Source organism: Dermacentor silvarum, chromosome 7 (assembly GCF_013339745.2).
Source record: "Dermacentor silvarum isolate Dsil-2018 chromosome 7, BIME_Dsil_1.4, whole genome shotgun sequence".
NCBI lineage: Eukaryota > Metazoa > Arthropoda > Arachnida > Ixodida > Ixodidae > Dermacentor > Dermacentor silvarum.
Genome location: NC_051160.1, coordinates 25,935,681 through 25,962,066, shown reverse-complemented (window position 1 = coordinate 25,962,066; position 26,386 = coordinate 25,935,681). Strand labels below are relative to the sequence as shown.

The following is a 26,386-nucleotide window of genomic DNA, read 5'->3' as shown; positions in this document are numbered from 1 at the left end:
GGTTGCCGCTGCCGTGCTAAAATCCCGCCATATCGTCGCCGCAACCTCGAAGCAGCAAGCGTTACATTCGCATTTTCCTTACGCCCTTTGCTTTCCAATATCTATCGGGAACCAGAGTCAGCCAGCACGGACGACCGTCTGCACATGTACTTCTGTTCATATATTTGAAATAATGAAGTCATGGGGCTAGTTTTCTCAACCTCCACAGAGAGATTGTGCTAGACACTTGTCCATGTTTGCGCTTTTTCCAAAATTCATCACAGACATATTAAATGCTGTTTGTGTTCTTGAGTGATAACTAGATAAGAGCATTCCCCATCCTATTCGACTTTATTGCGCAAGACGGGAGTGAGATACAACCCACAGGTCTCATTAACAGTAGTACTGAACTAAAGCATAAACCACCACATACATTGTTTTAATAGAAAAATTACATTGGTCTTTGGATGCAAATTAGGCAGGTGTACCAGCCATAATGAATTGAGAAATCCTTTCACTGTTCCATCTTATGATGGAACAGTGAAAGGATATCGCAGTGTGTATTTGTGATCCCCAGTTCACAAGCATCGACTGATTTCTGAACTAAACCTTGATACATTTGCCTACCATTTCAAGCACTGCACAGGTAATCACAAAGTTATAGTCCGGTGCAGAGGCATGTACAGGACTTTGAAGTTTTGAACGGATCATTGTGTTCGATTTCCATGAACGCCTAGCTCAGCATGTAAAAATATGTTAAAGTGTTAAAATTCTTTCGACATCTTCATAAAAACCACAAAGGCTCAAAAACATTTCTCTTTTTATCAACATACCTTTTTTTTTACCATTGTTACATTACCACACCAAACCTTTCGCTATGTTAAATTGAAGCAGTACATGCAATATGTGTTCCTCTCACAATTTTTTTTTCTTTGGTGATGAAGTAACAACACATACTTGTTGAGCAGTTTTTGTTTCATGCTCATGATGGTGGCATGAGGATCTTTTATTATGTAGAAATTGTGACATTTGAGACAGCATGATAATAAGCACTTGACATGAAAACGAAGGTATTTAATATTGCACAAGATAGCAACGTAAGTACAATCTGACGTCGATGATAAAACATCGCTGTGAGGTAAATGTAAATTACAATGTGTACAACGTCGTCCAGCTGTTTCCCACCGAATAGAGGATTTTTTCTCTACACAAAAAAAAAAAAAAAAAAAAACAGTGAGCACAGGTCATGACGAGTAGACACGATATCACTTCAGCCGTTGACAGCCACAACGGCTTGCAAGCACACTTGATTCGGAACGAGTCCAGCTCAAACCTCTCTTCACTCCACAACGTGCAAGGTCACACAATGACACACAAACACACTTCCATCCTTTGGGGTGACGCTGGTCGAGGGCACTCTCAGGACAGCATTTTGCCGAACTGCCGTAGGTGGTAGATACTATTCGATAACCTAGAAAGGAAAAGAAGAGGTGTTTGCATAAAATGTTTGTGGTTCGCTCTTGCATTGCATTCTAGTTACCTTACTTGCACAATAGTATAATGCGGGGAGTGACTTCCATCACTAAAATATTTACACAGTCAATCCCCGTTAATTCAACCATGATTAATTTGACTTTCTTGCATAATTTGAATGCATTGGAAAGTCCTGGTGAGAAACTATACATTGGCAATGGAAGAAAAAAATTGTTTAGTCGGAATGCTAAAGCATGCCACTTTAGTTCATTCGACCACCACCGGTGCCCTTATCAGCGCACAGTGGTCACTAATTAGAGCTTGAAAACACAATAAATCCAGCAGATGGCAGTACTGCTTCCCTAGGCATAAAGCAGTTTCATCTTTATCTTTCAGTCGCTGACACTCCTTCCGCCAGTAAAGTCATCTGTTCCTGCTTTTTCATGTGGTATCACAGCTCCATATTCAGCAGTCTGCTTCGTCTGTTCAGCATGATGTTGCATGGCAATTGCACAGTGACGTCAAGAAAGAATTTCCTCGGGATCTATTTCTTAATTTAGAAAAAAAATTGGAATTAATTCATTTTGTCACTATTTGTTAACCCATTCGTTTCCACAGTTGGCGATTTGGCGATTCGCCGGCCGCTCAAAGAACAGCTGTTTCTGGCTATTTGTCATAGATGGCAGCACATTGCGGGCTATTTTCTAGCTGTTTTGGGTCATGCACGCTAGATGGACATATTTGTCTACACTTTCAGCCGGAGTTGTTCGTAAAACAATGGAAACATTCCTGCTCGTCAGACTCCCACTTGTAGCCGTTGCAACCAGAGCACCAGGCTTGAAAAAAAGCACACAGGCTTCTGGGTGGGCTCATCTTTTTCAGCACATACCACCGAAAACTTTAAGGCAGAACCATTCAATGCTGTGCTTAGTTTTCGGGGGCCAAATTCAAAAGCCCAAGAGGCATTCTCATTGCAAAAAAAAAAAAAATGCAGAAGTGCAGTTCGCGTTCCTGCTTGTCTTGAACTTTTATTATGCTCACTTTATAGTTTTTTACTGCATCTGACGTGGAAGCCTTTTGGGAACAGAATAAATCAGACATTTTGTAAATGCGATGTCTTTAGCAGCATTTCAAGGAATTTTCTTACAATGCGGAACACCAGGCATGATGGAGCACCGAATCGGCGGAAGCGAAGGGGTTGATTTGACTTTTTGGTAATTTAGACCAAATCTTGTGGTCCTGCAATGGAGTCTACTGTAATGGTTAAGCCAATCCGACTCAAACACTCAATTAATAGTTTTAATTATTTTTGGTTTGAGAACCAACAACTTGTGCTGGCTTCCACTCCAGTGGATTATCCTGACTCTTAGATTCCTGATCATTGTCCTTGAATTCCTAGTGGTGTCAGGTTCTGGGCAACCTTAACTGGAGTGTGGCTTGTGTCCCCCTTCAGTGTCATTTACCATGGGGTGACAAAACAGTTCACAATTAGAAATAGATTTGAATTAAATTTAAAAAATTAAATTATGGGGTTTTACGTGCCAAAACCACGATCTGATTATGAGGCACGCCGTAGTGGGGGACTCCGGAAATTTGGACCACCTGGGGTTCTTCAACGTGCACCTAAATCTAAGTACACGGGTGTTTTCGCATTTCGCAAAATAGATTTAAAATGTCAATTGATTCGGTCAGGCTGCCAATCGATTGTGTACATAACATTTAGCTTAGCTCTTTCCTAATGTCCATGAGTGGCCAAATCTAACAATAAAGTTGGACCTTGCCTTGATTTCATATCTGCGTTCTATTCAGTTTTGACGGGTACGGTATGTGAGACATCTATTTCAGCATGGTTCCGGAACAGAAGTCAACTTGCAATATGCAGGAAATTCTATTCAAACTGATTATGCAAATCTTTCATGAAAGAAAGGCAAGAAAAAGTTTTAATGTTGAGAGAGGCCGTACCTGCCAAAAGCGTTAAAGAGAGAGACGATCTCGGACCGTGTCAGATGGAACCTGGGGTTCTCGGGGGGCAGGCGTGATTTGTCCGTGAAGAGGATCTTCATAGCTGTGCCGAGACCCTGTACCTACAGGTACAAAAAAAAACAAAAAAAAAACAATGCATATCAGCTGAAACTTGATTCTAATGATAATGCTGTCACGTTATAGTGACAATGAACTTTGAAAATCAAAACGTGGAGTTCAACGTCTTGAACAACGCCCCAAATTCAACGTCCTGAAATTGCACAGTTGGTTACGAGAGTTGCCACAGTGGAAGGTTCTGAATTAATATTGACCACCTGAGTTTCATTAATGAGCACCGAAAGCCTGGTACACAAGCATTTTTGCCTACTGCCTGCATCAAAGGCTGCTGCAATCGAGAGTCGAACACACGACCTCATTCGCAGCAGCACCACGCCATGGCCACTGCACAACCGAAGTGGGAGAAAGTGAAGAATCAAACACTGCCAAGAGTGTGATCAAAGAATCTGACCCTTTATTGGGGAACGCTTGTGCCCAGAAGGACGAGCAATGTTCAAATTACAGTGAAAGCAATGAGCCCAGTTGGCGGCCAATGAATTTTAACTCGAAGGTCGAGTTCCTCCTCTGTTTATATGATACATCTCACCGTACATTCCCGAGTACAGTAGACTTCCGTTAATTTCACTCTGGTTAAGTCGATCCTGACCGGCGCTCATGCACATATATCGGCTCAAACTTTTGTTATTTTGATCCTAAAATTGGCCTGCTCGGTGCAACAGGATGCAAAACCAAAACCGCCTTTGCGGCGTTCATATGCTTTACCGCATACCACAGTTGTATTGTGGCGAAGCTGACTTTAGAAAACCGGCCGCCATTGTGCAACAGATATTAGACCTTTGTCCAATTTTCGCACAAAAAAATTGGGTGCGCGTTAGATTTCTACTTTGTTTAGAAGCACTAATGCCATTTTTACATTAGTTTTCAACTTTGAATACACAAAAATTTAACTGGACACATATTTGATTTGGGGGCATGTTAGAATTTCGGCTATCTTCATCTAAATGAAACAGCATATGGTTTGGTGTTTTTTTCCGCATCTTCTTTAATTCGACCCACCTGATAATTCGATCAATTTTGTCGGTCCCGTCAAGTTCAAATTAAGAGAAGACTGTAATTGCTAGTGCTTGGGTGCATATGACAACATTTGCATTCTGCATGTAATCTGATTAACTCTCTTTTGCTATACAATTAGCACCAACATTCAACAAATTTCGAATATGGTGGGCGCATCTTGCGCTGAGCTATATATAACTTGATAACAGTGATATTCTGGAGAAAAATAGCCACCGGCAAAAAAAGGAAGACAAAGAACGCGCAACAGTACAGTGCATTCCAAAACCAAAGGTTACGAGATCCATACCTGAAGTTTGCCCCAGAGCCGGCACTTGTCACATCCGACGCAGTCCATAATCCTTGAGATGTTCCTGAAGTGTGCCTTGAACTCTTCCTGAAGTGACGGAGCAAAACAAGTCACAGCTATAAACAGATTGCAAATTTGTAAGCAAAGTGGCTATTGTGATGCATAGAGTACAAGAGCACCTATTTAGCTATAACAATTATGCATGCGATTACTACAGCCAGATGAATGGTTACTCCTCTCCTCTTCTTAACAACTATCTTTGGGATCAAACTTTCAAAAAGCTGCTCTCATGTATTAATCTCATCTTCCATCAAAACTATATGGTGTTGCAATTGGATTGGACTGCAAATGAATTGGATTACAGAGGAGTAGCATGTACTGAGTTAGTAGGCATGCATTCATGTTGAAATTCAGCATGGCTAACAAAAGAAAATAAGGAAGCGGACAAATTTCTCAGGCCATTGTGTTCGTTCCTTCGTCTACATCTGTTAGCCTAGCCGACTTTTCAGCTTCAACTGGATTGCAGTTGGATTTCAATTAGCAAGCTCATGCACGGGCCTCACTCAATGAGGATGGCCATCTTGACTGCAGAGAAGCCAACAGAAGAGCTAATGGATGTTCACAAAGTCACACACTGCAGTTTGTCTATATATAGGTTGAATGGTGTTACATAGTTGTAATTTAGGCATTGCAGTGATAAACTGAGGTAATTGCTTTAAGCGCTGCAATCGGGACAATTAATTTCTTAACACTTCACGATAGTGGGGATACTTTAGCACGAATAACGAAGAGGCTACGTCAGGTTTTCCTTTTTCCTTCCTTGCACTTCCCTTTCCTGCAAAGCCCTGAATAATCTTGCCTATATAATCAGTCACAACACCCTTTCAGTAGCTACAACATCAAGATGTTCAATAATACACACATAAAGCCCTGTAAAAAAAAGCAATTGACTCCAATTAGGAAATTTCCAATTGGTACAAATGGGAAAATTTCCAATCGTAAATTAGTACATAATTGGACCAATTAGACCAGCTGGAACGTGACCAATTGGTTTTCGTTGGAGTGATTAATTGGTACTAATTGGTTGAAACCAATTGACTGGAATGACCAATTGTACCAATGGGCAATGCCGATACACATATATACCCCACAAAGCAAACCTAAATAGGATTCCAGCTGTCAGAAACAGGTTTGCTATAGCCTTAGTACTGCATGCATACATAGCTATAACTCATTCCAGTTACTTTGAATGGGTTCATACACTGGAAATATGATTTTCCAGTTGGTTACATTCTAGTTTATTCCTATTGGTAGTCCAATTAGACTTAGTAGTTGGGAATGTAAGGTGGGCCTAGCTGGTTCAAACTGGCAAGTCCAATTGGACTCAATTGGTTGCATCCGACTCAATTGTAACCAATTGGAGGTAATGATTTCCCACTTGGTTCGAACCAAGTCCAGTTGTACTCAATTGGTTTCACTGTGACTCAGTCGTAACCAGTTGAAACTAGGGATTTTCCAATCGGTTCCAATTGGGTCCAGTTCATTACAACTGGCAACTCCAATTGGTTTCTCCTCTAACCGAATTGTAACCACTTGGGAGTAAGGATTTTCCAATTGGTTCCTATTGGGCCCAGTTGATTCCTATTGGAAAAGCCAATTGGAGTCATTTGTTTTTTGTTTTTGTTTTTGGCTGGAAGGAGATACACATTTGTTCACTATATAGTCAAACCTCGTCAAAACGAATTCGTATACAGCACAAAAATATCTTTGTTATATCCAATACTTGTAAAAGCATATATTCATGATATTGGCGAGAAACATTTCAGATTTAGATTTACTTCGATATATCTGATAATTCGTTATTGCATTCTCGTTCGTTATATCGACATTTGACTGTACTATGTTGTTACCTTAAGCTTGAGTGCATCCTTCTGCCCGTTGAACATAGCACTGTCATTGAAATGGTGCGGGAATTCCCTGCAGGGAAGAAAAAAATGTATCGTGAGAAGAGGTCAAATAAGGCGACAGCCAACAGATTAATAAATATTAAACAACACAATTTTTGTGCTGCTGATGAAAAACAGACAACAAGAAGGTGAAAGTTTAGCTCTGTGTGTGAAGGAAATGCAGCATCCGCCACTGAATTACCATAGTACGAGAGTTTTGCCCCGTGTCTGTCCTCTTTCATTCTCACCTATTCTATGTATGTCCATTGCAGTATGAAAGCCTCTGCAAGCAATATCCAATTAATAGTATCTGTCTCGAGTCAGCTGAGCTGTATCATGTGCCTGCTAATTGCTTAATTTAATCAAGCCACCTAATTCTCTGCTGTCCCCAACTGCATTTCCTTTCCTATTCAGTGACTACTTCCTTGCCTGTTAAGCTAATCGACCAGTGGTTATTTGTTCTGCGCATTACAATGGCCTGCCCAGCTACACTTCTTGTACTAAGCATTTCGGACCTAAAAAAGAACTGCCAGAAGGGATATGCATTGACAGAGATAGTAAGGTATAGCGTTGAGTTTGGACTGGTCATACAGTGTTCAAAGTACATGTGGGTGTGATGTCTAGGCACAACGCAGCATGCAAGTAAACTCCTGCTGGGTAGAAGGAGATGAGACCAATGGGAAACCATCAGCGTTCCAAAAATGTGGAAAATTCTGAAGGGCGTTCTATTCCGCCTCTTGAGGTATGTGCCTGTGACCTAATGGTTAGAGTACCAAACTTTTGTGCTGCATGTAGAGTAATTGAATCTGGCTAGCGGTCATTATTAATTATGTATATTTATTTATTTATACATATAAAGAAACATATACACTCAGAACATCATGCCAATGGCTAAAATTCACCTGGAGTATCCATACATTTGCTATCACAATAAAATGGAAAGCTCAAAATGTCACGTCAGTAGCCCCATGAGAAAGTGCACGTACCTAGCAGCATCCAGGAGCGCTCGCACCGCAGTGGGGACCGTCTCGTCCTCGGCGCTCGTGTAGAACGTCTCGTGCAGCAGGTAGGGTGCCGCCTTGGCCAGCGCGCCAAGCTCAATGAGGTAGACGAAGTAGAGGTTACGGAGCCACTGGGGTCCCTCGCCTTTGGTCAACAGAGGGTTGAAGCGCCGCTCGAACTCGGCCGTGTTGGGACCCCAGGTGACCTGGCCCAGCGGACCGTCTCGGATCAGGTAATTGGCGCAGAGGTGCACGTTGATGCTGGCATGGAGGCCCGAGATGGCGCGGTAGAAGGCCCGCTTCTCCAAGCACATGGCTGGAACAAGAGGATGCGACAGTCGGGACGATAAGTACTCACGGCTGAACCACAGCTTCCCGAAAGGAGAGCAAAGCCAGCCAGACAGGCCAGCAAGTGTCCCGAGTGTCCTGCTTAGGGACCACACGTGTGGGTTTCAACACAATAGACACCCTTAAAACAGTACAGACACAAAATTTTTAAGTGAAGCTGGATCTTTGCCGATTCCCTCCACTTTGCAGATGCTGCTGTCTTGCCGGTTAAACAACAACTTGGGCCGCTCAGTATGTGCAACTGGGCATATGCCACTTTTTGCTCCCACATGAGGTGTGATGAAAGAATGTTGATGCGACCCAAACCGTGCCCCATAATCTGCAACAAGCTAATGGGAAAGGGGCACTCCCTAAAGTGACCACAGTTCTGGTGTCACTGGGCAGGCAGCACTAATATACACAGGAGAGGTATTTGTTTGCAATGCCCAATCCTGGTGAAAGGCCCTTTAATGAATACTTGTCTCACATTCAGCCTCAATATAAAACATTACAGTACAGTCCTGTCATTTACTTTCGAATACATTATTGCTGGAAATTCTGTTTTTGTGCCTTCATTTTATTATGTTTAGGCTCTTATTTGCGCTAATGACCTGCCACCAGGGCTCTTTAGATGTTGACAAGCACTGAAATAAACAATAATGAAATAGCAGGGAGCAGCTGATTCTCTGGCTGCTTCCATTAGAAGGATTAAGGGGACCATGACACCAAATTTTGGAGCTTGAAGTATGCCTTGCATGTTAAACCGTATGCATCCCACAGTATGCTCGCAAAATTAGAGTGCATTTACTGTGGCATATTAGTTTTACATTTGAAATTTTTTTTATACTGCAGCAGTGTGTACAGTAGCTTGGCAAAACTGATGGGTGATAGCATTAAGTGCGTTCTGTGTTGTCAATGTGCGCAGTATATGTGTCATTTTGTTTTCGCATGTGCTTCTCAGCGGAAAGCCTGAGATCCACTCGCACAGTGGTGGGCATGCACCCCGAGGTACAGTGTGCATGAAATCTTGCTCAATCTATAGTAATGTTGGTTTAAGTGGCTCCCGCACTTCACAATGTTACGCAAGCCACACCAAAATATATGGCAGTCACTGTCGGTGGGAGGGGCTTGACACCAGCGATTTCAAATTGAAATTTCAGTTGAAATGTGTGCCCAAAGCCTCTTTTTGTTGTGCATATGCATAACTGTATTGGCCCCCCCCACTTTCAGTTAAGAAACACTAGCCTTTAAAAAACACTACCAAGCAGGGCTGTGAGCTGCACATTGAAAAATAAACTGCTATGTCTGTAGTACAATCGGCTTCTGGTAATTTGACCTTGACGGGACTGATGAAATCGATCAAATTATCCGGCGGGTCAAATTGAACAAGATGCAGAAAAAAAAAAATGCCAGAACACACTGCCGATCCATTTGGCAGTATTTGACCGATTCTAACATGACCCCCGAACCAAAACCACACCCACTCTCTATGTGTCCAGAGTACTAAATTAGGTCATTAAAGCACCTAAACAGAGTAGAAATATAACGCGCACCCGATTTTTTAGCAAGACAAATTGTTGCACAATGGCAGCCGTTTTTTTTTAAGTCAGCTTCGCCGCAATACATCCATGTTATGCGGAAAAGCTTGCGAACATTGCCAAGGCGGTTTTGATTTCGTGTCCGATTGCACCACGCAGACAATTTTCGGCCCAATTTTTCTTCAAAAGAAAGGCGCGCGTTAGAATCGGGTAAATACCGTAATGAAACATTGTGGGTAACAGTTATTGCTTGAAAATTTTCCTAGGGCAGGCCGAAAATAGGCGTTTTTGGTGAGATGTGAAGTGTGCTCAATGCATTGACGGTACTCTAAGCTCCGCTGAGACACGCTGACACTAAAGGGGTCGCTATCAGGGTCACCACAGGGGTCAGGCACGTGCGTGATGACTGGTCAAGTTCGAATTATCCAGCGATGGTCAATTTTAGTATCGAAACAACAAAACTTTGGGCCCATAAAATTGGATGGGTGCTGGCCGGGATCAAATTAACCAAAATGTCGAATTAACTGGAGTTGAATTAACGGAAGCCTACTTTACAGCCTCTAAGCACACAATGTGCCACTTTTGTGACATTGGTAAGCCTTGTCCCCTTTAGCTGCAGAAATAATAATGAAAAGAAAGCTAAAGAGAAAAAGCACATTCAAATGATCTCACCATTGAGGTTCTTGGAGGTTGTGTATGGGCCATAACCAACATTAGGTCTGAAAACCAGAGGAATTACTTATTAGTCGAAGGAATTTAGCAACCAGCAAAGCACAAATGCTTCGTAGGCTTCGTGGTAGTACCTGCACTTGTGCGAATCACGGTTCTGCCACAAGCTTACCAACAGACTTTTGCTATGTGAAGCAATTAGAAAGGAAGTGTGAACATCAAATGATCAGTGCAAAATAAGATTGACTCTAAAGTAAAAATGCTTACTCTTCCATGGTTATCTCGCTGTTAAAAAAAATTAATAAAAGAAAGAAAAAACAAACAAAACATAACGTGAGGGACCATTCTACTGAAGAACTCTGCCAATCAATGTGAAAAATTGGCAAGCTGTGTTCTGTAGCAAGGTGTGAGACTGGGCTGGTTGGTATTTCATATTGATACGACCAGCGCAATAACGAACACAAAAAAGAGGCGACGAGGACAAGCGCTGGTTCTGTAACCTAAGGTGGCAATCACATCTAAGTTAATTCTGATGTACTTTAACACAGTTTCATTCTGTGCCAATGCAGCCATTTTAGGCTGCACAATAATCATGCTGTCGCTCAAGACCAAACACATACAGTGGGTTAAGTCACAAAAACGTACATCGTTTCGGCCACAATAGGTCTCGCTCATAACTGTAAAGCTAGCTTTCTTGCAGAGCAGTTTGCCAAGGTAATCGCAGGGTTGTCGTTTTTACGATTGTGTGTGAGCACAGTGTGCGACTCTTATAACGTGGAAAATGTGGGTCTCACTCAGCTAAAAAAAAAAATCTTTGGTATTTCCAATTGGGACCCAACTGGTCCCTCAATTGGACTTGTTGGGACTAATATGAAAAGTAATAATAATAATAATAATAATAATAATAATAATAATAATAATAATAATAATAATAATAAATAAACAATAACACCCCACATGGGTTTGTATAGGTCCTTAATTTTACACAAGTAAACCTAAAACTATTTTCAATAAACTTATTAGTGCATAAGCACACTCCGGCAATTATTATCAATCACATACCCACCATTCATCACTTCACTATGAGTGATGCACATCAGGTGCTACATGCACAAGCAAAATTTGGTTGAACAAGTGGTGCCAGTAGTTCAAGACAAATTAGTAAAATTTCAAGGCAGATTTTTAACTTCACAAAAAGCTAACTGCTTCTCTCCATTGATCCCACCAAAATACAGATATATTTTATTTCAAGACTAACATTAAAATTATGCTATTATTATTATCAACTATTTTGCTGTTTCACAGGATTACTCATGCAGCGACTTCTGATTGGCACATCAAGCCCCAATGATGTCCAACTGGAACCAAATGGACCTATAATGATGCTCATTCAAACCAAATGGACTTTCAATGATGTCCAATTGGAACCAATTGGGTCCCATTGAAACACCAAATTGGACTGGATGTTTTTTTTTTCTTTTGTTCAGTTTTTTACTGTGCAAAATCAGATGCAAGGAGCAGGCCCCATCACATGCAGTTAGCACTTTGTCTTCATTTGAACAAAGACTGGTGTTGGCATTAGTTGGGCAAACATGCAATGCATGGAAAGGCATTTTCAAATTAGGAAAAAGGTCTATTCGGAGCACTGTTATTGCACAGTGTGAAATGGACACACCTACACTGAGCAACAGCATACAAGAAATATTTTGGAGGTACAGTTCATGCGGTTGCTGCTTTTTAAGGATGTGAAACAGGCAGTGCCTTACTTGAAGCAATTCTCCTCGTAAATGCTCTTCCAAATTCTATGTGCAGAGCTTCCAGCATAGCCTGTGTAGCGTTCCGGATTTAGACTCAGGTCAACGTACTCCATTCCTGCCGAAGACTCATCTGTAATGCAAAGCAATGGTATTTTTTGTAATGTCATGCCTAATCTATGAGAATGCCAATCAAAAACAGACTGCAAAACTTTTTTTTTATCATGTTGTGGCTTAGTATGCTATACGTAGAATATCTCGCCAAGCAAAGTCACACCATATGCAAGGCTCTTATCAACCATCTTGCCCAACCTATACGTCAACTGTTTTCCAAGCAGGCCACCGGCCTTTCTTTTTCAATACCAGCTATGTGAAAACAACGTAGCAAACAGAGAATTGTTTTTCATTAGAGCTAATTAACATACTACTAAAGAAATATCTCCACACAGGCGCTACGAAAAGGTTGCAGCCTACAGGGACACCTATTTCCAAACTTATCTAATATGCGAAATATCTCAACAAAGCTATTACGAAAAGGTCACAGCATGTGGCAAACAGTTATGTGCAATCCTATGCAATGTAGGAAATGTCTCACGACAGGATTTACTGAAAGATGGCAGAACATGAAAGACACTTATCTCTAATATCATTCAATGTCAAGTGACCTATACAAAAAAATGTATAATTTTAGAAATATAAGCTCTATAAGCAAAAGCATAAGGAACAATGCAGAAAGCACAAAAAAATAAAAAATAGTGTGCCCTGTCTTATACAACTTAAAAATCTCGAATAGTATTTTTCAGAAAACCAAACTCAAATGTTATCTTTTCCATTTCGCTGAACTTGTTTAACTCGCATAAGAGTTTCTTAAGTGACTCACAAATTTCTTACCATCCATCTCACAGAAGTTGTCCTGAGAGTCGTCATGCTTCTGCCATCGTTCAAATTCCTTGTAGCTTTCATCACTGCATGCAACAGAAAGATAATAAAAACACATTATGTTGTACATGCCACTTATGCAACTCTAAAGTAACGATGACATCGCAAGAGTCTACCCAACCCAACTCCAAACAAGTGAATCATTTTTTTGCTTGTGTCGCTTATTACTGATGCTATTATAATCTAACGAACAGCAAAGCAATGTTATCTAAGAGCTGTATGCAAGCAACCAAGCCAGCAAATTTAGGGATCCAGATGTGATGTAGGACAAGTAAATATGCTACGTTCGAACATCATTATAACAATGTTGCACCAGAGACAATACTTTCATTATACTCGATATTTATTATAAACATATATTAATTACATGCTGATTACTTCGTTACATCCAATAATTAGTTGTTTCTATGTTTATTATAACAAGGTTCGATTTATGCAAGTATTCAATGAAAAATCATTCAGAGGGGAATTACAGTTTGCTTCTTTTCATTCAGAAACAGTGAATTCAACATTAGTTTCGGTTCAGACATGCTAAAATTTAACACTAAAACATGACAAAGCATTTGTAAACTAAATTTAATTTAACATCTGGACAACTTGAACTTTACCTGCATGACCTGTCTGGGCCAACTTAATAAAAGTGAACACAAGCCCACTGAATCTATATTACACTAAGCAAATGATGTCGATCTGTCTCGTTCAACAAAGGATTTGTCTAAACAGCCTCACCCTCTCATCCCGAAGAGAGTTTATTGCGTGAAATGAATAGGTGGATGACATCTCGTCTGGTCAGGAAGTAGATTCATATTAGAAAGACAGTTGTTAACAGAACACCGACCAATTCATTCTTCGACAACATCATTTTGATCGGCGTTCTGTTAACCGCTTTTTAACAGCGCAGCTATTTAAGCTTTTCGTTTCCCCACGTAACGTTCGCAAGAACTCTCCTAGCGATGACAGTCACTGCGCACAGCAGCGCCTCGCTTCACCTCGTGATAGCCAATTGATAGCCAATCAATAGCTAATCTATAATCGATTAATAATCAGTGAATTCCGGAAAATGCTGGGGATGGCTTGGTAATGCTTAGCCTAGCTCAAATGCGTGGCCAATACCTTGCGATAGCCAATCAATAGCTAATCAATAATCGATCAATAATGAATAAATTCTGTAAATGCTGGGGATGACTTGGTAGTGCTTAGCCTAACCCAAATGCGTGGCCACTGCCTTGCGATAATTGATAATCGATCAATTATCAAAAAAATTACGGAAAAGTATAACCCATAAGGCCAGGACCAGCTAGGTGCCGATCAGCTCCACTGTTTGTTTAGCCTTGCACCACTAGTGCAAGCTACGCTAATTTTTTTAAGTAAGAGTTTATTGGCATAAGCAAACCTTAATGGCATACAAAGAAAAAACAGCTTACCTAATGGTATTGTCAACTGTACCCAGGCCGGCGTGGTTCTCATCACACGAGTCTTGTTCATTTGCTCCTCTGGAATACTGAAGGAGAACCACACCAAAATGCATCAGCAAGATTGCACAAGAAAGTAGCATGGTGTGCAATCAAAGATCCCAATTAAAGATACCAATTAAAAATCCCAATTAAGATCGCAGTTAAAGATCCCAAACAAAGCCACTGCCTTCTGAATATGCCATAGTGGTAGGAATCATTTCAATGCACTCTAAAGAGTTTCACGTAAGACACAGCAATACAAACCGAGGTTAATTCTTAATTGAAATTAACCTTACAATATGAAAAATACTGGTTTGATTTCTCAGCATGTTCACTGTTTATTAAACATTCGCTGACAAGTAGGGACACTGTGAACAGGCACCCTGCTTTATATTAGTAGCAGCAAGAATAATCTGCACCACAAACCGAAACATTTGAAAAGTTTATTTATGAAATAGTCATGTAATAGTGGCCAAAATTTCAACTGCCATTAAAATCGGCTCGTTACAATAAAATCGTAGAAGCTGGCAGGTATGAAGCTGTTTGATGTAGCTTTGATGCATAATAATTCAAAACTAAGCGACTAAAATAATTATGATTCACGAAAAGTTGCGTACAAAGGAACAATATCAAAGGGCACAAAATTGATTGTGCTATGGGTGTTTTATGGACTTTCATTTGTTTTTGTCTTTTTTTAAAGCCTGCACCTGTACAGCTGTGTAGGAAAATGGTAGCTATTCGCAGAGTTATAAAACTGACAGGAAATGGGTCATTAAAACACAAGATTTACCTTAGACACACTGTCGTTTGGAATGTAATTCCTCTCATGGCCTCTGATGCTCTGAGGAAGGCTGTCCTGCGAGTCAAAAATTTCTCGGTATAAACAGCAATAGTGAAGTAGTGATGACTGCATTTAGATACACTGACAGAACTTGACAGAATGCAATAAGAATGCTCATGAAATGCATCTGTGATCGTTGGAGACTGTGCTTCCCGAGTTTGGAATATAGTTATACTCGTTACATCAGCTTGCAGTTGTTAAATAACATGCCAGTGTATACGGTTGGGCAAGCTATCTTGAAGCTGGCCTTCTGAAAACAGTGCGGACAATTAGACAAAAGAAAGATAGAAGGATTGCTACAGCGGCTGGGCTGTCTGCATTAATTCTAGCTGCTGTTCACAGGTCTGCACTATTTTAGCATCAAATACTACTTTCAACTAATTTGCATTGTGCTCCGGGTAATAGCAAAGAAGACACACAGTTCACTACATTAGGTTACAAGCGATGCAAATGACCAAATTTTTCAAAATTTTTGGGTCAGATTTTACAGAAAAGGACACCGCACTCAGCAGCTGAGCTTCACCACGCTGCACACACTGTAATGCGCAGAAGCTGCACCACTTTAATTAATGGGTGACGGTAATTTTATCAAAAGACTTTAAGAAAGTCCATGTTACCTTCTTTTCGGCAGTCAGTCAAAACTAGTTTCGAGATATACCGCATGATGAAGAAAAACTGACTTTCATAAAATTAGCCTCCACTTCCTAGCATTTGCCTCAATGCCAAATCTACTCTTATCGAAGAGGGGCTTGTAACACCACGTGAATATGAAGCATTTGATGTTGGATGGCTGTTTAATAAAGCAAATGAAGTAACAGTTAAAATGAAGTCGCATCCAACACGGAAATGCCTATAATTGTTATAAGCATATATTCGTAACATGCCGACATCAGCGAGAAACATTTTAGGAATATGTGTCGTTATATCCAACAATTCGTTATATTCATGTTCGTAATATTGAGTTTGGAGTTTGGTTGTACTATATGCTTTAATGAAGTGGTAGCTGAAGAAGAGAAAACTGCATTAACTACCAAAGCCTGCATAACGGTGGTGTTGCGTAAGTAGGCACAATATTGTCATGCCGTGAAAGTAGAGTGCTACAGGAACTAAAGATTAAAGCACCTATGACTGTAAATTACATAGGCAATAGAAAGAATTAAAGAGACACCATTTTAAAAGCCAGCCCCCTCCCCCTCCTCGGAAAAGAAAGCAAGACATCTTTAAATGTGCACACATGTTTGCAATGTGCATAATGTGAACATACGCAGCACATTATAGGTCCATTATAGCTTAACTGCTACATCGACTTGCTTTGAGAACAAGTCAACAAACACTCACAGTGCCTGCCTAGATGTCCAAGAAACAAAGGAGACAGCATATAATCAGCAACACAAATATTCACAATTGGTTTACAAAAACTTTCAAGAATACCGTAGAACATATAGCACAAAATTTCCTACAAAAGTGACTGTGATCGTTTGACTACCGTTCGAATAATGGGTTGTACACGGCTACGTCCAATCTTCGAGCTGGTGGCTTCATACATCTTTGTGGCATAATTTATTACGCTTTACGTTTCCAACTTTCCGAAGCAATCGTATTTTTCTAAACGCTGTGAAGACAGTAAGTTTCCGCAGACATGCATAATTGCAAATTGTTTCATTTGTACCTCAAACTTTTCTGTTGTTGCAAACTGATAAATTTGCAAAGTCACAAAGCAATGTGAAGATTAACGTGTAATAATTGTGAATTGTTGCAAGTGATCAATCTGTGAAGTCAGAAAACTGTTTTGCAGTGTCCTGTAGCCACCAACACCAGAGGTCCCTCTAGTGTTTTTTGTAGAAAATTCTATGTTATAACCAGGTAAATCCTAGGCATTTACAATATCACTTGTAAATCACAGTCAATAAAGAACTTAGGATAAAAGTTTACCACAAGAGCCCTTAAAGTAAATTATGGGGTTTTACATGCCAAAACCATGATCCGATTATGAGACAGGTCCAAGTGTGGCCCTCTGGAAACTTGGACCACCTGGGGTTCTTTAACGTGCACCTAAATCTAAGTACACGGGTGTTTTATCGAAGTGAATTGAAACAGAGAAATCATTCTCTTTGGCACCAATTGCACAAAATTTTATGAGGTTCATTGCATTTAAAGGAAAAACCTAAAATCTATACTGGGAGCAGAATTTTTTTTATTTACGCCAAATATCCCTTCATCAAAAATGTTTGAGCATAAAAAAAAATGAAGCATCAAGCTTTTATAAACCAAAAACTTACAAGTAAAGAAACAATGTCACAATTCTGTAAAGTGGATCTGTTGATACCTCTAAAGCAGACCAAGTACATCACTCTGAAAATATATAGCCCTTATTTAAGAGTAGGAGTTTTGAAAAAAGCTTCGTTAACTTTGTAATAAATTCACATAAGCTCCAAACTTGCGTACATCACATTTTACCACTTCAGATGTTATAACAGATGCATTTTACAGAACTGATATCTTGTTTTTGTTGCTGAGTTATGGACCGTGCAAACTTCATGCTTAAATTTTTTTAAATTTAAATCTTTAAATCTACCTATTAGTTTATCCTTCTTAGTTACATTTCTAGCAATTTTTGCAAATACTATGAGGTCCAAAATCAAAATTATTATTTGATCTGTAAGTAGAATTCAGCATTTTCTCTTGAATGTAAAAATTTCTTTCAAGTCAGCTTGGTAGTTGTCTAATAAGAGACTTTCTGCTTTTCTTTTTGCTAACAAAGCAGACAATGTACATCTTAAGGATAAAAATTTATTTCAAAGGGATTGCATCAAGCTTTTCAATATAATTGCACTGTGCATATTTCTAAGATGATAACATCCTCAAAGTCGCCAAATCTTGTTATATGAACTGCAGCATTAACTAGACATGTCAACAAGGCTCATTAACATAGGAAGAGCTCTCCTGCTAGTCTGGTGCCCTCTATAAAGGAAGTGCTCATCAAACTGTAACAACCACAACAGCAACAGCTATTCTTTGATTACGAAATTGTAATCATCAGGTTGGTTAAACTATTACCCACCACAGGCAAACGACACAGTGTTTGCCCAGTACAATAAAATAAAGTGAAAAAAAAATGTACGAATCAATTAGTACCTCGCTGCATGTAGTCACCGAGCAGTCTCGAAGGGCACAGCGACTGTCGTCCGCCCAAAAAGGGCATGGTCGCTTTAGATTAACCTGAGAATAAAAACCCACAAGCATTAAGACAGTCAGCAAACGCCATACAGCCACATGCTTCAACATCAACACATCAATATTTTTTCTTGGTGTGTTTACATAAGTCACATAACATATAAGGCAAACTGCACATTGTAACACGTCCTTACAAGAAATACAGGTACCTCAAACAATGCTGCACCGCTTAATAAACGGCAAGGACAGCACAGTAGATATACATACAGCATTCCATCATTCGTCACTGAAACCTGTGCAACGTCACAGATATAGGGTGAGCATTATTTATGGCATGCGCAATTGCCACAAATAATTAAAAATTAAATTATGAGGTTTTACGTGCCAAAACCACCATCTGATTATGAGGCACGCCGTAGTGGGGGACTCCGGATTAATTTGGACCTAATGGGGTCCTTCACCGTGCACCTAAATCTAAGTACACGGGTGTTTTCGGCATTTCGCCCCCATCAAAATGCGGCAACCGTGGCCGGGATTTGATCCCGCGACCTTGTGCTTAGCAGCCCAACACCATAACCACTAAGCAACCGTGGCGAGTCATCACAAATCATTGCAGCAAGAGGAAGAATGGAAAATAAGCACCGGATTAACAATGCAGACAGTTAAACTGAGGCTGTCGAGAAATTAGTGACAAAGCAAGCACGGATGCTAAAGAAATAAATTTAAAAATCAGACCGGATGTCAGAAATGAATGCACAGCACATTAAAAAAATGAGTAATGAAAAAACTGGCCTTATTTGACATGACACTTGAAATGTTCTCAGACAGCCTATTAGTACATTCCTTTAGAGTGTGGAAAGAACATTAGACTACCCTAATTTGAGAAGGCTTCTTCGTAGCTTACACATGGAAGGGAAAAATAAAAGGATATTAATTGATGCAACCCAGCATCACTCAGAAATTAAAGTAGTTTTGCAACTAAATGATGTCTTAATTTATTACAGTGGATTGGTGTTTGAATGAACTGACATGAATTAGCGTAATCAGCTCACTCAGTAACTAATTGATTATATAGACAACCTAATTGCAGGGATATGAAACATCAATTAGTGGACATAACCATATTTTTAGAAACAACTTTGCAACTGGCATGCAACCTGTATTTGTTCAGTTCCAAAAAAACAAAAAAGTGGCTGGATAGTTATGTGTGCAGTAATCCCACACCCATGCCAGCATATTTTTTTTTTTTCTTTGAACATTTTCATATTATGGCACAACAAACCCGTATGTGATTCCCAGAGGAGAGATTTAACATCAAACCAAGACGCTCATACTAACATGCAGTCTCATTCTCTGCGTTTTAGACAAATCAATGAGCTCTTCTTTCATGGACATGTTCAAACCTCAAAACATTCTACGCAGTAAGATGTCAAAACTTCATTCATAAAGAGATTCATAAAACAGGCATTATTCATAACAAATTGTTAGATGACAGAGAACATAGTTGAGATTATTACTTTAGATATTGCATAACAGTCTATACGTAGGTACTGAGGCGGGAAGGCAAAGAATATGTAACATGAATGAGATTATTACAGGTGTGAAACACCATGGCTGCTTGAACACAACCTCTATTCATGCCTGCCAACCTGTGAGCTCTAAAATTTGTAAAAATCGTATGGAAGGGGGTGTAGAGAGGGTGGCACACATTTTCAAGAACTTTGCTTTGAGCACACATTTTTGGTGGCATGCATACGTACTTTAGACGCCAGCCACACAACCAGTAGCAAAACTCAGAACAGCAAAGACTGACAAGCAATACATTGGCTTTAGATTGCACTGACTTTTTCAGCAATTTTGCCGTTGCCAATTTTGCCTTCCTTTGGAACTATACTGAATAAGTTTGCTCAAAGCAATTACTCCACTGGTATACTGCGCCTTGCACTGCCACAAGAAGGCGGCACAACCATCACAATTTTTTTGTATGGATCTTTTGCAATCTTGCACTGCCAAATCTTACAGCACCTTTAAAACTTTTTCACAAAGAGCATTCATTTTACGTAACATGGTGCAGCATTTGTAAAATCGTTGAATGAGCCCAAATATGTAAGCTTCACGAAGAAGTCGGGAGAGTTGGCAGGTATGTCTATTGAATTTTGCTTTGCACAGCCCCTTACGGACAATTGCAAATATAGGTCATGCATGCATTTCAAAGTGACGTATACTAATGTAATGTACTAATGCGTGTGCATATATATATATATATATATACACGCAGAATTGCCGCACGACTGGCCACTTGAGGCACTTTGTTTTTTTTTTAAATTTGCGTGCATTTGCGGGCTCCTTTCACACTCGGAAAAACACTTTTATGTAGCGCGTATTGAGCAACGGAAAGCTGTATCAGTAGTTTTTCATGTTGCTCAACAACTTTCTCATTGACACTTTGATAATTAGGCCAGTACTTCTCGAGTTAGATAATTAATTACAATTACCTAATTAAATCTCAGCAAAGAAAAAATTACTGGCGGCAACTCCACTGTACTGGAAACAATACACACTAGGTTTGCTTCACGTAACGCCGTTCCTCTTTTTTTAAATCGTGCGGCGTGATAGCTGGGACACCTTGTATATATATATATATATGAATCAGAAGAAGGGAAACCATGGGGAGACAGACAGCGAAACCCAAGGAAAGCATTGGGTAAATTACTTCTTATATTTAATTTATATACAGAGATGGCAAAGGTAACTTAAGCTGGCAAAAGAAAAAAAAGCCTTGCCACAGATGTTCGCAGAGGTGCACTCAGCAAACACACATGCATTTACCTTGAAAAATCGGAAGTAGTCCTTTTGTAACAAGCTCTTGAGGATGGGATGGACTTTGAAGTTGTTGAAGTGATCGATGGTGTCGATATTGCAAGCACAATCATCTACCTTGCCCTGCAACTGCGCATAAAGAAAAAAAAAAGCAACCAGTTATTATTTTTTTATCTATAGCAAGCAATCCGTTAAAGTTTCCCAGTCGTACCGCACAATTGCTGTCAGCTGCACAAAGAGCATACGTTCGGCGCGCAAGACTTTGCACAACACGAACGCGAGCATCGGAAAAGTTCAAACACACAAAGTGGCCTGGCAGCTGCGTCTGCGATAAAGATCACGGGGCAATGGGGTCCGCGATAAATATCACAAGGTTGCGAGAGTACACGCATATAAATGAGCTCGGTCACGAATCAACATAAAGTCAACGTGCGCACACCGCGCACAATGCGGGTCAGGATCGCGACCATATGTGACAGTGCGTAGATGTGCTTACGTGCTCGAATATGTCTGGCGACGTTCGATCGCAACGGCGCGTGCTTTGCTGCTGGAAACAACACGCTCGGTCCGTTAGCGCCACAAGCAACGAGACGACGACAAACGCCGCGGTCGCGGAACGTCGGCCGCACAAGCACTCATGATGTTCGCGGCGGCAAACGCAATATTCGTAAAATGACGCCGCCGCGCACGATATCATATCCCAGCTATCGTATATGAGCGGGTGCGCTATACGAGCAGACGACGTAGCGCTAACAGCAGACGACGTAGCGCTAACGGCAGCAGGCCTCGCTTGCGACGTCGCCGCTGCTGAGCTTTGGGGAGCTTTTTTTCAATTCCTCACTCGATAAGGAGGCGGCGGCAGAGAGGATGAAAGAAAGAAGACGTGCGAAGAGCTCGCGTGACCATGCGCGAGCGGCAAGCAGCAGCCGGGTTTCGTCGTCGCCAGGCACGGAAACAACCGGCGGTTGTAGCCCGCAAGTTTCGATTGCAAACCGCGCACGGCCGGACGGCCGCCCGGCGTCGTCTGCTATAACGACCGCGGCCGCAGGGGGCGTTACGATAGGCGGGGAATATATAAACCTCTATCGCGTATGATGCAAAATTTCCTTTTAAATGCTGACTCTATATTGACGATTCAATTTAACGACAGTGAGGTTAAGTGTAATGGGTGATTTATTATTTCATGGCAATTCACTTCCGCGAGGACGTGAATGATGTGAACGGCAATAAGATATATGTTTACCTGATTTGAAATAATTAACCTAGCGAGCTTTAGGGCACGTACAATACGTGTGGCGCAACTGCAGAATCGAAGTCAGCCAGTGCCCATTCGATAGCTATAGAGAGATCGAAAAAAAAAAAAAATTCCGCCCATGCCCCCCGTACAGATGGTAAACCAGCGAAGCTGAAATGTGCGGCCCCGGTATGAGCCACAGGTGATTTATTTCTTCCGTTCCTTCTTTTTCTTTCTTTCTTGTCCCTGGCTCATACCCGCATAACCAATGCGGGTATGCGCCACACGTGATTTTTTATTATCGTTAATCGTGACGTAACTGATGAGCACGTGATATTATTGATGTCACGGCATATATCAGTCATGTTAGTCATACATTCGTACCCTTCCATGCCAATTTTACGCGATCGAGTTTTCGATAGGTTTATTTCCGCCGGAGGGTTTAATTCTGTGGTCGGACCACGATTGAGTTCGAAATGACGGCAGATATTCGAGACATCTATAATTCTTCTTCGTTTCTGGGGTCTTTGCGTGTCAAAACCACGATCTGATTATGAGGCATGTACGCCGTAGTGGGCGACTCCGGATTAATTTTGACCACCTAATGTGCACCCAACAATGCACGACACAAGAGCGTTTTTTTTTTCCCGCGTTTTTTTTTCTTTTTTGGTTTTCATTTTCATCGTAAATGCACATGTCCCTACGTTTAGTCTGCAAAAATTTTGCAATTAGCAGGAATTTAAACAGTTAATGGACATATTTAGTTCGCGAACAAGTGCTTTCGCACGTCACGCCGCCAATACTCGGAAAATATTAACCTGCATTAAGGATTTCACTTTTGATCTCTTTAAATCGCATTGTCCTCGCGAGATTCATTTTCCACCGTCAAACAGGTGCGGTACACAACGATTCACCACGTCCGCATTTAGCTTTCAAGCTAGCTACGCACACTGCGAACGTTTCCCTCGTGCGAGAGCCACGTAGCTAACCAAACAACCAGGCACGCGCGCTCGGAAACATCACGAAGAGGCCGTTATATATATATACCTGCCAAGCCAGTCTTTTCAAACGCACCTCGCCAGAAAAAAAAATCATAAGTAAAGTAAATAAATAAAGAACGAAAAAGCGCGATGGTCCGAGCTCTCACGCAGCTGGCACGCGGCTTTTGACGAGAGGCCCGCGCATATAACGCTGAGCGCGGTGATGTATGCATCCACAGTTTAGTCCGACAGCGAATGGCGATATATCCTGCCGGACACATACGTTTGGCACGAAAATACAGCAGGTGGACGGCAGACGCAGAGCAAACTTTATTTATTTATTGACAAACCTCGCAGGTTGCTAGAACAAGACATGAGCAGACAAAAGCAAAATGATATGGCATACATATGAAAACAAGACGAATTTACGAGAGAAATGACGTTATATATATATAAACTTGGTGCCCTTTTACTCTGTGAAGAAGGACGACCAGCAAGGCTGTTATGTGCTCTTCTAAAATGACGAAATTATATATGCAATTAAAGCATCAAGACAAAGACACCCTAATCCACCTTAATTGGTGTGATGTAAGAATCTTAACACTTATGTTAAGAAACCTACATACATAGGCTACTCTGGATTCAATTTTGTCGACGAGCATTTTTTTTTCTTTTTTTTTTCTACACACCCTGTAGACGCACGCACTTTTGGTCAGAACTTGACCACATACAGCTTCCCTGTAATACAAAAAATCAAGACTACACGCGCATCACACAACGCCGTTCGCGTGCTTCGTTACAATAAAAGGATGCTACGAGGCAAAGCCCCCTTCGTAGGCCTCAAAGCAATGCGGGGGCGTACCCCCCCGTAAACAACACGGCGGTTTCTCTAACGGGGCGTAAGTCACGCATAGCGCCCAAAATCGAAACCGAAACGCCGTGTCATATGTAAAGTAGCGCTATCTCTGCAAAAGCAGCAAGAGTTACATCATGCGTCACTTTCGAAGGTGACGTCATATCGACCTAGCTGTGTGACAGTTCAACGTGTCCCATGGAAGGGCGCGGCAGCTACAGCGTGCATCCGATCACGTAGGCACGGAAAATGTAATGAGCTAACAACAAAAGTGCACCAACGCGCGTTCCCTCGTGCGTAGCGAATGCGCATTTGTGGTCGCCGTGAAAGGATTCGACCGAGCAGGGGACGGGAAAATACAGGACGTCTGCTCTGAATAGCGGCTCGAAAAACGCGCGCTCGGGCGAATCGCCTGGCGCGCGCCCGCGCGGATTTCCCCGCTTGCACTAGTTTAAAACGGCAGGCGAAGCGCAATGCAAGGAACAGTTGAGCATTGCGCAGTCAAGCGAACGGTGAAGCTGTCACGTAAGGTAATGGAATATCTGTATAATCAATCGATCAGAAGAATGAAAGCACGTGACACATATACATTGCAACACGCCGCGTCCTGCGATACGCGAGTGTTGCATATATTTTTGTAGACCGCGCATTCGATGCTCGATACGAAAGAATATTTAATTAATAAGCTGCCGAAAATTTACCGGCACATTAATCGATGGACATTTCGCTAATTTTGAATTGATACCTCGATTTTCGAAGACACACCGACAATTGAAGTAACATATTTAGCGCGGAGAGAGAGGGGATCGAAAAAAAGGAACAAAGATGAAATTAATTAATGCACATTCGATCCCCACTGGAGCAACCGCCGATGTCTACAGGTGGGGGAACTGATCAGAAAGGAAAACACTTTGTTCGCTTGACGTGCCACTGCACCGTGAAAACTACATCAAACTGTTAAAGCCATCGCAGCTGACCGCTGGTATATGATACGTGGCATTAAAGGTGATAAACTACGCGATCGCTTTACGCGTTTGACAGATGCGACCGCATGACAAGGTCGGCGGTTGTACCGTGTTAATTCACATGCGCATGTTTACTTGCACCATATGGTTACATTTCAAAACGGAACTGAGACATTGCAACCTGCAGCACTATCAGAACCAAGTTACGTCAAAGCAATATCGCTGCCGTGACTTCACAATGCAATCGCAACGATCGAATTTAACGCGAGACACACGGCCTCTAAACTTTTCTGTACTTCACTAGCCAAGGTTGCGACAATCTTGATTTTTGTCAGTGAGCTGACGGAAAATCGTGGAGACTGTGCCACCCTCCGTACAAAAGTGAAACCACGAACGGTGAAGGAAAACGGCGAAACCAATTGCGATCATCAAGCAGTAGCCCGAATCGCGGACATGGTGTGTTGTCAACAATTGCACTACAGGAAAAGTACGCCCGCTCGTCTTACGTTTAAGTTTACGCGTGTAAAACGTTTCGAGCTGTCAAAATCTCCCAAGACGTGATGGCAGGCAAAACTTTCGATTCTGCAAAACAAAGAAGAAGCGATAATAATATATTTCTTACCATGCAGAAACACGAATCTTTCGTGACACCATCCTCCTTCCGGGTAGAGGCCCCGATGATCACCGCGAACAAAAGTAAGGTCACACTATGCCTCACCATGATAACAAAGTCTCGGTGTCAAACAAAGCTCGACGAAAATCACTACCCTGCGAATGCCACTACACGAAAGCGTGCGACCGGCTCGATGCACATCGCACATATTACCGCAACACTTCCTTGTGCGACAGCTTCGCCTCACCACCCTCCATATCTGTGCTAGAAAGAAGCCGCACTTTCGCATGGCATACTTTCGCGAACGCGCAAAGTTGTGACGTCAATACTAGTAGAATTTTTTGTTATATCAAAATAGATTATATATTAGTGCTAATTAATACATACTAAATGGCCTATATTAGTTTTCTGCCGTATTAAAAGCAT

At 41.3% G+C, this 26,386-nt stretch overlaps 1 protein-coding gene across 2 annotated transcripts; it reads right to left on the bottom strand.

The window, feature by feature from the left end:
- Positions 1 to 936: 936 nt before the first annotated feature.
- Positions 937 to 26,232, bottom strand: LOC119457776 (ero1-like protein). Of its 2 annotated transcripts, none has more exons than XM_037719476.2 (13): positions 25,970 to 26,232; positions 21,325 to 21,444; positions 18,457 to 18,540; positions 15,271 to 15,336; positions 14,451 to 14,527; positions 12,979 to 13,052; positions 12,100 to 12,220; positions 10,337 to 10,383; positions 7,785 to 8,115; positions 6,763 to 6,829; positions 4,853 to 4,939; positions 3,415 to 3,536; positions 937 to 1,450 (listed from the first exon to the last, which is right to left on the bottom strand). In XM_037719476.2, the coding sequence occupies exons 1-13, from the start codon at positions 26,066 to 26,068 to the stop codon at positions 1,399 to 1,401; spliced, it is 1,347 nt and encodes a 448-aa protein (XP_037575404.1). In that variant the 5' UTR covers positions 26,069 to 26,232; the 3' UTR covers positions 937 to 1,398. The 2 variants fall into 2 exon arrangements, with proteins under 2 accessions (XP_037575404.1, XP_037575402.1); XM_037719474.2 differs by lacking the exon at positions 25,970 to 26,232 and adding an exon at positions 21,812 to 22,158.
- Positions 26,233 to 26,386: the final 154 nt, after the last annotated feature.

Bases quoted from the DNA above. Each gene is read 5' to 3' on its own strand.
- LOC119457776 (XM_037719474.2), bottom strand. From the start codon at position 22,012: ATGATATCGTGCGCGGCGGCGTCATTTTACGAATATTGCGTTTGCCGC. The intron at 18,541-21,324 runs GTAAATGCATGT...TTTTATTCTCAG, and splicing joins ACTACTTCCGATTTTTCAAG to GTTAATCTAAAGCGACCATG. The intron at 8,116-10,336 runs GTGAGATCATTT...CTCTTGTTCCAG, and splicing joins AACCTCCAAGAACCTCAATG to CCATGTGCTTGGAGAAGCGG.